The 17,618-nt window shown below is 34.9% G+C and overlaps 1 protein-coding gene across 4 annotated transcripts in view; it reads right to left on the reverse strand.

Annotated features, from left to right (window-relative positions):
- Window positions 1-17,618, reverse strand: part of LOC136832260 (uncharacterized) — a 291,944-nt gene that overhangs the window by 31,469 nt on the left and 242,857 nt on the right. For 2 of the 4 annotated variants that reach the window (XM_067093125.1, XM_067093126.1), the window contains exon 3: window positions 5,075-5,186. The exons of the other annotated variants lie outside the window; for them this stretch is intronic. In XM_067093125.1, coding sequence (XP_066949226.1) covers window positions 5,075-5,186 — 112 coding nt within the window. The remainder of the gene's footprint in view (window positions 1-5,074; window positions 5,187-17,618) is intronic. 4 annotated transcript variants of the gene reach the window in all.

A 17,618-nucleotide genomic window follows, 5' to 3' on the forward strand; every position in this document is an offset into this window, starting at 1 on the left:
GGGAAGAACAAGCTTGAGAGAGAGAGAGAGAGAGAGAGAGAGAGAGAGAGAAAGAGAAGGGTAGGCTTTTTTGGGTGAAGTGGGGTACACGAAGATACCCACGTTAGTGTAGGGAATGGGAGGTGGACGAAAAAATGCCGCTAGAAGAGAAGAAAAATAAAAAAAAAAACAATAGAAAGAACAGAATAATAGGAAGAAATATAAAAATAAACCTGATAAAATAAAAGAAAGTTTTTACTGAATTCTGTTCGCGCTGTTTTATGGCCGCAAAACCGGGGAAAACAAGAATAGTACAGGGAAAAATGCACAGAATCTTTTCCTGTGGTTGTGTAGTTGCACAATGTAAAAAAAAAAAAAAAAAAAAAAATAGAAATAAAAATTTCCGAAGAAAAAATATATGTAAAAGGTGTGGGGATTTGCTTTCTTGCTCTAGTGATTCATTGTGTTGTCGAGGCAAAAGGATATCTGAAAAAATAAGAAGACAATAAGGTAATATTTTAATATCTTTCTCGCTTTTATGGCTGTATCATGAACAGTTTAAAACGAAACGTGAATTTTCAGTTATTACACTTCGTTTCGGTTAAACGAGTCTAATATTAAGGCTAGGGTAAGATGAGCGAATGGAGATGGTTTGGACATGTCCTTCCCACCATTTCTGAGAGAATATTACGAGATAGTGTCAGCGTTTTCTTCGAGGCATCAGAAGAGTTTGAACAACCAGACCTACTTGGATGAGAACTGTGAGACGTATGGCTAGAGATCAGTGGCGATTAGTGAAAGTGAAAGCACAGAAATTATTATTATTATTATTATTATTATCATTATTATTATTATTATTATTATTATTATTATTATTATTATTATTATTCAGAAGATGAACCCCATTCATATGGAACAAGCCCACAGGGGCCATTGACTTGAAATTCGAGTTTCCAAAGAATATGGCGTTCATTTGAAAGAAGTAACAGAAGGTAACAGGAAATAGAGAAAAAAAGAAGAGGTCAGTTACTAGAAAAGAAAAAATAAATTAACAAATAATAAAGTAGATAAAAATGTAAGCAAGTTGTTAAAATAGAAGGAGAATTGCTTGAGGGTAGTGATACATTTCATCTTCGCTTGAACTTTTGAGGTTCCAATTACACATCACCCTCAGGGAGACTTCCACAGTCCAGCGGTGTTGGGAATAAAGGACCTCTGGAACCGAGAAGTTCGACAGCGAGGCACGCTTACCGAGCGAAGGAATACTGTCTTTCAGAAGCGATGAGGATTTTGAGTCATAGCGGCGGTTTTCATTTGAAGTTTCAGTGCTGTCATGAAAAATATTACGGTTGTGATAACGTTTGTCAAGAAAGCGAATAGGAATCGCCAACATTTTATTCATTTGGGAAAGTAAAGATGGTGAGAACTCCCGTTGCTGTAATAGTGTGAGAAAATAAAATGATTATAATCACTTTACTGTCATAATAGCGACAGATAAAAAAAAGAAAATCACCAATGGTACAATAATTTTTCCCAATTAAAGTGTTAATGAATTAGATATATGTAGTAACGTGTGTATGTAACTTATATGAGAAGCATCATAACGGTAACAATGTAGAATAACAAAGTAAAAGAAAGCTACAAAAAAACCACGAAAATAGAAAGTATAGGCAAATTCTGAGCTTCAGCCACTTTCAGATTAGAGAATGTTTAATGAACGGAAAGAATAAACGGACGAATTAACAAATAAAAGAACTTTTGATATTTGTATCCGAAAGTCTGAAAATATTACGATATTTGAACTACTCGCGTTAATTACGCATTAGAATGCAATTACCGATACACGAATGTCCATGAGAAAAAATTCTGCAGTTGCGTACAAATTGCACAGAAATTCAAGGGTCGGAAATATAGATTAAGCGGATTACACACGTAATTTGATGTTATATTGTAATTCCTATTATATATATATATATATATATATATATATATATATATATATATAAATTTTATATATATATATATAAATTTTATATATATATATATATATATTATATATATTTATATTTATATATATATATATATATATATATATATATATATATATATATATAGATAGATAGATAGATAGATAGATAGATTTAGATATATACGTAATGCTGTATTTAACAGTGCAAATGTAGTGTGTTATTCATGGTATTGAAAAAGGAATTTTTCTGTCATATATATATATATATATATATATATATATATATATATATATATATATATATATATATATATGTGTGTGTGTGTGTGTATGTGTGTGTGTGTGCGCGCGTGCATACATACATACGTACATGCGCACACACACACACATATATATATATGTATATATACAGTATATATACACACACACACACACGCATATGAAGAGTGGTAATTTTGAATGTAATATTTTAACTTTTGAATGAAAAGAAAGTATTTGTTTTAGCAATTAAAACTAACTAATTTATAAGTTGAAATGTCTGTTATCGTAGTCAGAGAATCGTCTTTCGGTAGATTATATATTAAATGTAATTCGTATTTTATATAGTGAATTGGGAAAATGTTTGAAAATGTGTGTAGATATTTGTTTCCGAGCGAGGAAGGTACACATTCTGGGCAGCTTATGTTTGAATCACTACTGGAAAATATGTTTTAAGAGTACGTGCATACATATATAATAACTGACTTTTTATGCAGGGAAGATGTATATGTTTTGTAAGTGACTGAGGGCACAGCTTGTAAATCATGTGTAGCTTCGAACTCGTCTTCTGAGAGACGTTAGGCTCAGAGGACGCAACTAAGCCAACTCCTCCACGAGTAAGTCAAGTTTTCTCTTGTACAAAATGGTTCCGCTTAATAAGTGACACGTGACACATATGTTTGTATCATTTCATAGAACTATTGAAAATCTGTTCTTTTTATTCAGTGCAACACTTGATAGCGATTGGCGATTGCGCATTGCCCCTAATGGCAATAAGAAAACCGATAATAGATATACTGTATTTGTCGAGGCTTTATGGTTCTGATTCATGTTTGAATCAGACGTTGGCAGTTGTGACGCCAGTTTAAGAGTGAAATCAATTAGTGCCTCCCCATAAGGCAAAGTATTATGTTCGACGTTGGGGGTATTGATATAAATATGTTAACTGATATTTTACTCTTGAGGAAAGTAAAACTCTCTCTCTCTCTCTCTCTCTCTCTCTCTCTCTCTCTCTCTCTCTCTCTCTCTCTCTCTCTCTCTTATTTGACACTGATCTATTACTGTTTATTATTCCATTTGCGTATATTACGTGTATTTATTCAGTGATCTGTATTTGTTCCAACAGCTAAACATTTGAACATTTTGGGGGTGTTATGTTATATAACGCTCTTAAAGGGAAACGGTAATGAAATGAACAGATAAGCAAATAGCTGTCATACAAAGCTAAAAGAGCCTCACAATTCACTGCTTTATTATCCCTGACGTTTGAAAAAAAAAACGCAGAACTAAATATAGAACAAATTTTTTTTCGTCATTTGTGTATTGAAAAAGACTGAATAGAAAACAGATTACAGGTTCTCCATTGTAATTCTCTTTATGCAGATTTTAAAACACGAACTAACAAACAAGAAGAAAAATTGAGTTGAAATCATTCTAAGATTATTGCTTAACATTTTATAAATTTAATAGAAATATGCCAGTATGAGGAATTAAGTTAACTTGAATTTTCCATGTTCTTTGTTAAATCTAATGAAAAAATGTTAAACCAAACAAGGGTGTTTTTTCTCCAATGTTTCGAAAATCTACAAAAACGAATAAATGAAAGCATGAAATGAACTTCATATTCCTCACAGTGCGTACAACCCAAAATAGATCAACGTCTCCTCACATCTCCCATTTCCATTCATTCATGTATTTCTTACGCATTCTTTCATTGATTTCTTACGCATTCATTCATTTATTTCCTGTGCATTCGTTCATTTATTCTTTATGGATTTATGCATTGCTTACTCACTCATTCATTTATGTCTTACGCATTCATTCATTGATTTCTTATGCATTCATTCGTTTATTTTGTACTCATTCATTCATTGATTTCTTACTCATTCATTCACTCATTTCTTACGCTTTCATTCACCCCGTAGGGGGTTAGGCCGTCAGTGCACCTCGTGCTGTGCACTGTAGGGGATTACTTAAATTTCTTAGCAGCGTCCCTTCGGCCCCTAGCTGCAACCCCTTTAATTCCTATTACTGTACCTCCGTTCATATTCTCTTCCATCCATCTTACCTTGCACCCTTTCCTAACAATTGATTCTTAATGCAACTGGGAGGGTACTCTTGTTACACTTTTCAAACCTTGTACGGTAAATTTCCGTTTCAGCGCTGAATGACCCAACGCATTCATTCATGGATTTCTTACTCATTCATGATGTATTCATTACGCATTCATTCATGTATTTCTTACTCATTCATTCATGTATTTCTTACGCATTCATTCGTGTTTCTTACTCATTCATTCATGTATTCATTACGCATTCATTCATGCATTTCTTATGCATTCATTCATGTATTTCTTACGTATTCATTCATGTATTTCTTACGCATTCATTCATTGATTTCTTACGCACCCATTCACCTTTTTCTTACGCATTCATTCATGTATTTCTTACGCATTCATTCATGGATTTCTTACGCATTCATTCACGTTTTTCTTACGCATTCATTCATGGATTTCTTACGCATTCATTCACGTTTTTCTTGCGCATTCATTCATGTATTTCTTATGTATTCATTCATGGATTTCTTGCGCATTCATTCGTGTATTTCTTACGCATTCATTCATGGATATCTTACGCACTCATTCACGTTTTTCTTACGCATTCATTCGTGGATTTCTTACGCATTCATTCATTGGTTGCCTAAGCATTCATTCGTGGATTTCTTACGCATTCGTTCGTGGATTTCTTGTGCATTCATTCATGGATTTCGAACGCATTCATTTATGTGTTCATTACGCATTCTTTCGTGTATTTCTTACGCATTCATTCATGGATTTCTTACGCACTCATTCAGTAGAATCGTCCTTACCTGGTGACTTGTCGGAGACCTTACATCTTGCCTTATTGCATCGGTAGAGACCAGCGCATTCGCAGTCGCCGTCCACCCGGCAGTAGTTACCGCGCACTTCCCTGCACCCTCTCTGGTAGGGGGGAGAAGGCACACGTATGAGGTCGGGGGGAAGGGGGTGGTTGAGAAGGGGGGTCGGGGGAGATTGCGTCGAAGAACTGGTCTTCGACGTATAAAAGAAATGAAGGAAACTTACGGCTTTTAATGTTGGCACAAATCAAATGCTGAAATTTGAACGAATTACAGGAGGTGCTAGATGTGATGGAGTTATTGGGTGGTTATTGCTGATTTTGTCAAGAAATAATTTCTGTATATAAGCATGTATACAAGTAAACACACACACAGACACACGCATATATGTGTGCGTATGTGCCCGCGTGTGCTTATGTACGTGTACTTGTAGGTTTGAATGTTACTGGAAAATATATACAATGATACGAATACATTTTTCCGGATACTGTTTATATATATATATATATATATATATATATATATATATATATATATATATATATATATATATATATATACATATATATATATATATATATATATATATATATATATATATATATACATATATATATATATATACATATATATATATATATATATATATATATATATATATATATATATATATATATATATATATATATAGAGAGAGAGAGAGAGAGAGAATATATAAATTCATTTATGCATTTCACAAATAGACATGCTACAGGACACAAATACTTGAATATACACAACATGTGCATTGTATTTCAACATGAACATGTAATTGTACCCTGATAACTTCAAGGTTTAAGCCTTTTTGGAAAAATCATAAATTATCAATGACGAAATCCTATTTCTAGAATGGGCGTGGCACCCCTCTTTCCTATTAAAAAAAAGTGAGTAGGGTATGGGGGGGGGGTGTTAATTCCGATCGGCGCCGGTTCCTCAAAAACGGGAGGGAGGGTCGGCATTGGGATGGCTATTTTGTGAACCTCGGTGAAAATAAAGAATTTTGGAATTTCCTTCATCTAAAGCTGCATTGAGAAAAATAATTCGCATATAGTTATTTATATTGGCCAGAAATTCATTGTTTGCAAAATATTTATGCGATATAAGGAGTGCAGTCCATTTACAACTCTTGTTACGAATATGATGACGCTTTGGTTTTCTGTTTATTACGTAATTGTAGGCATGACGAGCCGTCTCGATGCATCGTGAGATCAAGGTATTTTTTATTCTGCGCTACCCATACCCATACCCACTTAGGGGCCGTAGATGAGAGAGGCTGGTATATGGCTGGACGATGGCGAATCTAAATGTGAAGTTTGTTGCATTGAGGCAGTTGATGTTACGCACAGAATATATATCGAAATACAGTGTATTTACTATATATTGGTTTCTCATTTTGTGTGTTATGAAAAAAGGATTAAAACCAACACCAGATTGTTTAAATAATAAAAATTTCTTTTGAAAAAAAAAATGCTTTCACTTATCTGTTACTTTTTAATCGTACGACAATTTAATTAAAGTGAAGGTTGACAGTTTAACCAAAGTAAAAATCTTAGCTTACTTAGTAAGACAATATTCCTTGAGAATAGATGCAGTTAATTGTACAGTAAGTCTAGATTATGTGACAGTTTAACAAATTTTAAGCTCGTTAACCCCCGCACTTAATTTTCCAAAAAAGAGGAAAGAAAGACCAACTTAAGACACTCCTCCTCCCCTCCTCCTCCTCCTCCTCCTCCTCCTCCTCCTCCTGGGAAGATAAGAGTGGAACAAGTGGACCCAATTAAAGACACGTTCAGAGCCACTCAACGGCCTCTGGAGCGCCTCGAGAACAGAAAAAGGCTGCAAGGACCGCCCTGCAAATGTTCGGTAACGACCCATCGACACCGAAAGAAGTCGCAGAACAATTGCCACGGGCGATATTTAGAGGGTCTCCTTAGACAGCCCCAGTGGCACTTCAGGAGACGAACGGAATTGCTGTTGCACAAAAGGGGTTCTTTAGGAAAAAAAAAATTGAACATAAGGAGGACAACTGGAAGTTGTCTTCCTGCGTCAGAAAGAGGAGGAAGATATTGGCCTCCCTTTAAATACTGGAAAAGTAGGAAGATTAGGATATTGGGGTAATTGTTCTACGGGCTAGAGGCATTTCAGGAGACGAACTGAATTGCTGTTGCATAAAAGGGGTTCTCCATGTAGAAAATAAAGGAGAATGGAATGTGGGCGCATGATTTTATTGTTTCTTATTTAATTTCATTTTTGTTTAATTACTCATATAGTCACGAAGGTAAGGAGGACTTCTGAGGACAATTGGAAATTGCCTTCCGATGTGAGAAGGAAGAGGAAGATAAAGTCCCCCCCCTCTGAGTACTATAAAATCAGGAAGACTAGGATAATGTGGCAATTGTTCTCCTTTTTGTGCTAGACAAATTAGGATAATTAGAAGGAGAATATAAAAGGCTCCATTTTTTAGCCCCAGAATACGAGACTTAAGTATGGGTACGATGTTTTCCGGGTCCTGTTTTGTCGTAGGCATATTCGATTCTGAAATGTTCGTATATATGCGTAGGAAGCAGGAATCCCTAAATAGGAAGGGAAATTGTCTTTCTGTTTCGCTCAAGAAAGTAAATTGGTAGCAGGATATAAATTGTCCTCTCGATTCGCCCAGGAAAATAGGGTAGGTGAAGCAATGGGAATTCAGACTTTCAAAAAATGGAAATTGAAAAATAAATGATCATATAATGTATATTTTTTAAAATTCTAAGCGGCATAGAGGGATGCAGAATTAACCCATGTGTCATCATAAACAAGTAATATTTAGGCATTAAATATAGTAAAATGACTAAGTATTCTAGTCATTTCTCCACAGAAAATATAATTTTATAAAGAAAAATAAAAAAGTAGTTGTTTCTTATTCTGCAAGGAAAACTACAGACTGGGTTGTATTTTTCCTTGTAGTTACCTTTGATCTTGAATGATTGTTATCTTTTGGAATAAATTTAAAGACACTCGAGGCCTGTGTATCATAATTTTAAAGATAATTTTTGTATGAAATATTTATGTCACTGAAAACCGAATATTCTGTGTCTATGATAAAAATACAAAGTGATGCCAGAATTCACATTTTCTTAGGTTATTCTTAAAATAAATATTCATAGATTATTGTTAAAAGAAATATTCATTTTCTCACCTCCATGAAAAAATTAAAATTATTATTATTATTATTATTATTATTATTATTATTAATATTAATAATAATAATAATAATAATAATAATAATAATAATAATTATTATAATAATAATTATTATTATTATTATTATTATTATTATTATTATTATTATTATTATTATTATTATTATTATTATTATTCAGAATATGAAACCTATTCATATTGAACAAGTCCACAGGGCCATTTCTTGAAATTCAAGCTTCCATAGAATACTGTTCATTTGAAAGAAGTAACAGACGGTAAAAGGAAAGAGGAAATCACCTATTATATATTAGTTATCAGTTATTATGCCAACGAAAAAATAGAAAAGGCTGCCATATTATTAATGCGCTAATTAATGTTGGCTGAAGCCGAGATAGGAGGGTAAGTAACGCAAATGAAGAGGAAATTAGGATCGGCTGATAGGACTGTCATTAGAAAAATCTGACCGAATGCTTCTTTAGCCGCGATAATAATAATAATAATAATAATAATAATAATAATAATAATAATAATAATAATAATAATAATAATAAATGGTATCAGAACATATAGGATGATAGGTGCCAGTAGACCAGACGTGACGATGATTGACAAAATCAAGAAAAAAGTATCACTCACTGATGTCGCGGTACCATGGGACACCAGAGTAGATGAGAAAGAAAGAGAAAAAATTGATAAGTATCAAGACCTGAAAATAGAAATAAGAAGGATATGGGATATGCCAGTGGAAATTGTACCCATAATCGTAGGAACACCAGGCACGATTCCAAGATCCCTGAAAAGGAATCTGGAAAAAACTAGATGCCGAAGTAGTTCCAGGACTCATGCAGAAGAGTGTGCTACTAGAAACAGCGCACATAGTGAGAAAAGTGGTGGACTCCTAAGGAGGCAGGATGCAACCCGGAACCCCACACTACTTAAACCACGCAGTCGAATAGGATGACTGTGACAGACAACAAATAAATAAATAAATAATAATAATAATATAAGAAGGAAGTAGCCCATCTCTTAAACACGCCCTGTTGAATAGGGTGGATGCATCATTTAGAGAGAATTTTATATTGCGTCTAAATAATAATAATAATAATAATAATAATAATAATAATAATAATAATAATAATAATAATAATAATAATAATAATAATAGTAAAATAATAAAAAAATATTATTATTATTATTATTTGTATATTAAATAATGGTGGAAATATGTTGCTAATGTATTTAATTTAATTTATAATAATAATAATAATAATAATAATAATAATAATAATAATAATAATAATAATAATAATAATAATAAATTCAACTTTGTCAGGTATGTTGTCACCGCCACACAAGGTTATATAATATTTAATGAATTACGTAGGAGGTTTTCTCTGCTTGCGTTCCCTCACTAATTACTCTATAGTGTGCCCAGATATGGTATTCAGTATCTCTCCTTTGTCCTGGCAGGCTTAAAGGGAACAATAACGAGAGTTAATTGGGTAAATTTCACCGTCATTATATTCTTAACGCTCAGTTCGTGTTATCCGGTGAAGGAATTATGTAACTCTACGGGATTTGCTACCCGCGTTTAACTTTAACAAAAATACTGTGCTGACTTTATTATTATTATTATTATTATTATTATTATTATTATTATTATTATTATTATTATTATTATTATTAATTTGATTTTGTATAGCACCAGTGATTATCAGTCGTTCGACTGTTTATCGAAGGGGAACAATCCTGAATATTAAAATGAACATATCATGAAATTATTATTATATTATATTATTATTATTATTAATTATTATTATTATTATTATTATTATTATTATTATTAAGTACCGTTTTATTTAAACCTGCTAAGCTTTTTTTTCAGGACAGACCGTAACGGATTAGTCCGAACTTAAGAATAATAGAAGTATCCTTAAATTCAACGTAAAGCCTTAAGAGGATTTGGAATCTGAGGCTTTGAAGGAGATTAAGATATCTTTAGGGCTGGGACAGATTTTCAGTAATAACATTAAAAGAGAGAAGAATGAATACGTATGTAGTAAATTACACACACACACATATATGTGTGTGTATGCGTATATATTTATGTATTCATTTATTCGCGAAATATGTTCGTACAGATACTGGAATTTTATTCATGGGAACATAGATAGGCACATAGATGATTCATATATGAAAGCACTCTCATTTGATGACATATACGCACACACACACGTATATATATATATGTGTGTGTGTGTGTATGTATATATATGATGAGCCTTTTAGCCCAGTTCCCTGTTCTGAAGTTGGTACACACTCGCAGCTAGGCCGGCCGGTGTCAGCCAGCCAGGCTGGCTGGGACCTATAAGCATGACAGAATTTATAGACCTTTGAGCAAGAAGAAGCACAAATTACTCCTTAATAAATCTCGAGACACATCTTCCCAGTCTCAACCGTCCTTCTTTCTCACCTGTCAATTAGGTCGGCATTCAGGTGGTCGTTCAAGGTCTCTCTCTCTCTCTCTCTCTCTCTCTCTCTCTCTCTCTCTCTCTCTCTCTCTCTCCCCACGCTTTTAGACCCCTGAGTGCATCTGCGTTATTCCCGTGTATCGAACCGCCTGCCTGTTCGTGGTGGGCGTCGCTGATGGAGGGCGGAGGTGTAACAAGAAAGGCTGCATCTCTATGGAGACGTTTAGATGCCCGCTCGCGTCATTCATCCTCTGCTTCGTTTCCATCAGTCTCTGGCCGGGTTCCCCTTAAATCGAGCAAATCATGGGTTTATTTGACATGTTTATTCCCAATGGCGTCCCTACGGCTGTAGTTCACCGATGGTTGAGTAAAAGCATGAACATAATTTTCTGTGATCCGTTGCCAGTCGACCTAGATTTGTGTGTGTTCTCTTGTAGCAGAGGCATCGCTTTGGTGATTGGTTGACCCTTGCACTTTCTCTGTTGCGAACTATTGCAGCTGACAGCATAATCCTGTGTTCTGTGGCAATAGAGTGTTCTCTCAAATAACATTATGAGCATCGATCGCTTTGTTGTGTTCGCGGCTGTCAGTGTCACCCATTGCTGTTCTAGCCATGGTCCTTGTGCTTGTGACACATTCCTAACGTTTAATGGTATGAATTTACCCTGAATTACATTGTTGTGTGCAACAGAAATCTGGATTGACGGTAGTATCTTGAATTAGGTCGTGGTAGGCACCAAGTCCGCTGATCCCATCTGGCAGAAGATTGTCCTCCTTGAAATCGTCACGACGTCTTGAAACAGTAATGACTATTACGTGAAGGCGAATAGCACTGGCAAATAAATGCCCTTGTGCAGCAAAGGCGTGACGAAACCTGTGGAAAATGGCGGCATGGAGAGAATTCCAAATCTTTGTAGTCAACGGAAAGAAACATAAACCTGAGAGCTTAAAAGGCTTTTAAAAAGCCGGACTTATATCCCCGTTAACAGTCGCTGTTCTTGTGCTCCATATTCTCAGCAGGGTCACGGTTCCAGCGGTTCGTCCCCTGAAACATTCTCGTGAAAAAATTCTCCCCCTGTTCCAACTCGTCCGTGTTTTTTTAAAGCTCCACATTCCTTAATTACTTTCAATTCCTTTTCCCCCATTCTCTGCTTGCACTTGTTGATGACCGAATAGGAGAGGGAAGTAAAGAAATAAAAAGATAACTGAATGTCTCTTCACACGCTATTTGCCAATCCCCACATTCTTGCCTGTTGCTCAAGTCATCTGAATATAAACTGGTGCCATCATCTCTTCACATTGAGGCATTATTATTTTATCACATGTCTTTCTCAGATTTCAGGATTGAATTTCAAGCATGACTCCAATATTGGAAGAATATTTCTTAACTATTGCTCAAACTGGGGACTGTTACTTGGCACTAATCCAGCAATTCGAGGATTTTTCCACAAATATATATTTCGTAAACTGTAGGTGGTTTCTAAAGTCTATTTCCTGGGTTGCTTAAATATTTCTCAGCGTAATACCTTTAATGCAAGATTTCCCCAACTTTACATGTTAAATTGGATGGTTATTTCTTAATATATTTCTCAAACTTTATCTCCTTGAGATGAAATCCTTCAGAAATGTTGCATTAGTTCGTGATGCATCTTCATCAAATGAATTTTCCTCATTTTTGTGATTCTTCGTTGTTGTACTTTTATCCTGACCCCATTTAACCACTTGTCGGATATAGGTTCCTCAGATCGCCGCCGAGAACCATACTCGTTGCAACGCCAGGTTACACAAACAAATCAAATGATGAGTTCCAGAGTTCCTAGACGAATCCTTTCATCCTCTTTGAAGTTCCAGCAATTTTCTTGGCTTGGCAGCCTGTTTAAAGAGGTTCATCCTTCATTTTCTCTCTAATACTATTTTTTTTCCTTTTACGGATCCGAGTTTACGAGTCATTTTACGATGAATAAAACGCAGATCGAGAAAAGGTAAGTGGTGATCAAATCAATCATGAAAGTGCGAGGTTTGCACGTAGGGGATCACTGCGCATGCGCCAGACGTACCATGCTAATGCCAGAAATTCGATTAAGATTTCATTTTCCTTTTCGAAGATAGTGTGCCTTTTGGAGTAAATAATTTCAGGTATTTCTTTAGACATATATACATACATACAGACATATATATATATATATATATATATATATATATATATATATATATATATATATATATATATATATATATATATATATATATATACATACACACTGTTGTATGTAGAAATATATATATTCAAATGGCGGTGTGCAGTTCCATCGTTTTTATAAAGAAATGTGTTCATGTGTGCATAAGTGATATTCTGCAGATGTGCACGGTTGAATGTGTACGTTTATATTGACAGACGAGACAAATAGACAGACAGACAGTGGACAAACAACCACAACCACATATTTAAATTTTATATATATATATATATATATATATATATATATATATATATATATATATATATATATATATATATATATATATATATATATATCGTTAGATAGCTAGATTTGGTGTGTGCGCGCGTGTGTACTTGTATGTAAGTACGCATAAAATACCTTCTATTATTATTTTCACACTTAAGCAGTTAAACTGTCTATCATTATCATTATCATTCTTTACCAATTTACTACTCTGTAATAAAAGTTGTTAGTACAGACAGTAAACAGATAGATAGATAGGTACGTAGATAGATAAATAGAGAGAGAGAGAGAGAGAGAGAGAGAGAGAGAGAGTGTTCAATTAAGCTTTAATACTTGTTGAGACCGAGGGCAGGTTGAACGTATTGATTAGCCCTGGTTCCTGCTGATCTCTCTCTCTCTCTCTCTCTCTCTCTCTCTCTCTCTCTCTCTCTCTCTGCGGCTGGTCCTTCTCCCTCGCCTAAAATGACGCCTTCGCTCACGCTAGACTGGTTCATCTCGGAAGACCAGCTGGTGGAAGGATTAAGGTCCCTTATTTATTCGTATTTAATCTTATTTTCCCCCGTTACTCATTCTCAGTTGCGGCTCACTTCGGAGAATCCACATCGGGCAGGATCACACCCATTATTTCTTTCTTATTTAGGCTTATTTTTATCACTGTTTCTTTGACTTTCCTCCGCAGATCAACCAGACTTCAACTTGAATATGAATAGGAGTTCCTTATTTGTTGTTGGTTTTGTACTTTTCATTTGTTGCGATTTATTCCTCTCTTTTCATCCGACCGATTTGTTCTCTCTTTTCATCTTTTTCTTCTTGCTTATTGTAATTCTTTCATTTTCCTCTTCTTTCGCGACAGGCCAGTGTGGTTAAGGCTCAGTGCGTTATTTATTGTCATTTTCTCTCTATTTCCTTCCTATCAGACGAACTAGAATTAAGAATTTAGTCCATTATTTATGATTATTCATCGTGATTTGTTATTTTTGGATCTTTGATCTCAGCAGATCAGATAAAAGATATATTTACTAATTTTTCGCCATCATTATTATGCGTAATTTTGTCCATTTTCTCATGACACCAACTTTATAAAGGCTTGGTATTTTTAAATCTTCTTCTGATATATTCCCTCTTGCTTGTCATTCTCGGAGCAGTAACTTGAATGTCGATTGTTTGTCTCAGCTACTGTCATTTCAGTTTTTTCGGTTTTCCTCATTAGATTTTAAAATTAAACGGGACGTGGATTCCATTGCAGTACACGCTTGTGCTACAGGCTGTATTTCATGCGAGGGATGCGATTTGTTTTCGGTAAATTACTCGACAAGAAAGGAAATGACAGAGGGAAATGACTGACCATGAATTCACTTCTTGTGGAAATGCTGTTGGTCCTGAAGCTCTTCGTATAACTACTATACTACTAATATTGCAGCTGCTGCCTTTGGAAATCTTTCGTGACTAATAATTCATCTGTTTTTCCTATTACCTTCTGTAATTTCTTTCAGAAAAACACCATATTCTTTGGAAGCTTGAATGATTTCAAGTCAATGGCCCCATTAGGCTTGTTCCATATGGATAGGGTTCATCTTCTGAATGATAATGATGATGATAATCATGCATTTTTAAGGCGTAGTACTAGGAGTATTCAAAGCGTATATCCAGTTACGGATACAGAAAAATGCTATAAATTATACGAAGAGCGGAAGGACCAACAGTGTGAATCGCTTCTTCTTGCATTTCCAAATTTCTTTACTATATTTTTTTTTTTATTTCAAGGCAGAAGACGACGATAGTAGGTGTGTGAAGATGCGTTACCTTCTTCTTCTTCTTCTTCCAAAGATTCCTTCTTCCTTTCAACTTGTGAAGAAGAAGAAAAAATAATCAACAAGTTCGTCGCAGCTGAGAACTTCAAAACTGCCAGCTTAGCAAACTTCTTTTCTTTGATCCGTTGATGTCGTTGCTTTTTTTTTTTTAAATATTTTTTCATTCTTTTCCTTTTTTGAGATTCACTTGGTTCCTTCTAGCTATATATATATATATATATATATATATATATATATATATATATATATATATATATATATATATATATATATATATATATATATATATATCTCAAAGAAAAGGAGCTGATTCTCAGTGACACGGAAAGACAAAAGCAAACAAATGACTCATTGGTCATCAGACTTCAAAAAAATGAGACGGTCCTTTGTGTCGTGAAATTATAATGCTCGCTTGTCATTGTGTCGGAGCAAGGAACTTCCGAGTTGCTTGCTTCTCTCTCTCTCTCTCTCTCTCTCTCTCTCTCTCTCTCTCTCTCTCTCTCTCTGATTTGCACAACAGTGCCATTTTTAAGGAGAATGTTTGGTACATACGCCGGAAATTTTGAAATGAATTTAAAAGTAGCTTGGGTCTCTCGTTAAGAAAATGCGGCGTGAGGAAAAAATGTAAAAAAAAAAAAAAACATAAAGGGATGACTTGAGGTGGGCAAAGTGAGCGGATGGGGCTGCTCTTCTTGAACTCTTGTATTTAATTTCGCTCTCTGTGCTTACAGCAAGTCAGCTCGGCTGGGTGTTTTGTCTAGTCTTAATCTCAGATAAGAATAAAAATAAGAAAAGAATGGTATGAATCAGAAGGAAAGACTGTCCCCTCCATTTTTTATTACTAAAAGGAGAGAGGTAATAGAATATATATATATATATATATATATATATATATATATATATATATATATATATATATATATATATATATATATATATATATATATTCTATATATATATATATATATATATATATATATATATATATATATATATATATATATATATATATATATATATATATATATATATATATATATATATATGTGTGTGTGTGTGTGTGTGTGTGTGTGTGTGTGTGTGTGAATGAATATTCCCAAGGAAGAGAGGAGAAAGCCAGAATTGCTAATGGCCTTAGTTGAGGAGAAGATGAATTGCTGGAATGAGGTCAAGTCAGGCTATTATACGGCCTCATTACAATTGTGGGTCTACGAAGTTAAGATTCACCACGATTCTGTGTAGCCTCGAAGGCAGCAAAAGTTGATGAAGGTGAGATACCAGGGAGTAACGGTTTGTCTTCTCCTCTCTCTCTCTCTCTCTCTCTCTCTCTCTCTCTCTCTCTCTCTCTCTCTGAGGTTAGGTGAGTCTCAAGGAGATGAAATACAGTATAGGAATTTTTGTCTGAGTTGTTGTATCAGATTGCAGGTGACATTATGTATATTTATAAAAATGATAAACTCATTATTAATCTCTCTCTCTCTCTCTCTCTCTCTCTCTCTCTCTCTCTCTCTCTCTCACTTCATCGAAATGACCTCTTCTCACAGTTAACCCAGCTGTTATGGGCATCGCAAAGTTATGGTAACTTATAGATGTTAGAGCATTATGGGTTCCCGAATCTGGATCATCGTTTAAGGAGAGAGAGAGAGAGAGAGAGAAGAGAGAGAGAGGAGAGAGAGAGAGAGAGAGAGGTGGGCCGAGTTTGCTGTTAATATCTTTGTAGTATAGGAAGTTATCACGGTTAGGTAACCAACTTTCTCCTTTGCCTTCAACAAAGAATTTGCTTTTAAGCAAACATGTCACACACACGTTGGCAACTTATGGCACACAAACCAAAAACAGGTTAAATACAAGTCAACTTCTTATTGACAGGTTTAACCAGTGCTTCATACGATTATCCAGCATTTACTGAAGATCGTTCCCCAGTTATAGTCGATGGCATGTTTTCAACCTGTTTGTATAAGTATGCGAAAAGTTTCCGACGCATGTTTATGATATGTTTTACTGTTGTGTGGACGAATCCTTAGGTGTCTTGTTCAGTATAAGAAATGAAGGATTGTTTCTTTCCTCATGTTAAGTTTAGGATTTCTCTTTCTTCCTCTGTTTCCCTTAACGCTTGCAAATGTCTTATACTCCAAGAGGAGGAGTTTATAGCCTGCTTCGAGGTTAGACCTCACCCCTTTTCTCTCTCGATTCCCCTTGCTTTCCTCAGGCCTGGGCTAGGCGAGGGTTTTTGGTTTCGTGTCCCAGCGGTCTTAGGCGCAAGTACATTCCGGCGAAGCCTGCAACCTAATGTCCTTTTCCAGCCCAGACCCAGATAAAAAAAAAATAGCTGCCTAAGAAGACAAATACTTAAGTCTTTTTTTTAGAATATTTAGGAAGCTCGAGTTTTTGCTCAAGGTTAAGTCATTGGCTGTTGGTAACTGAGTACCAGGGAGCATGAGCCTAGCTCAGCTAACTCGTGTAGCCTGTTCCTCTTCGGTGTGCTTCTAGACATTCTGCGTCATTTCCAAGAGGAAGTCTGTACAAGGCGCGCTGTCAAGAACCATCATTGTTCCCATTCCTT

Source organism: Macrobrachium rosenbergii, chromosome 49 (assembly GCF_040412425.1).
Source record: "Macrobrachium rosenbergii isolate ZJJX-2024 chromosome 49, ASM4041242v1, whole genome shotgun sequence".
Lineage (NCBI taxonomy): Eukaryota > Metazoa > Arthropoda > Malacostraca > Decapoda > Palaemonidae > Macrobrachium > Macrobrachium rosenbergii.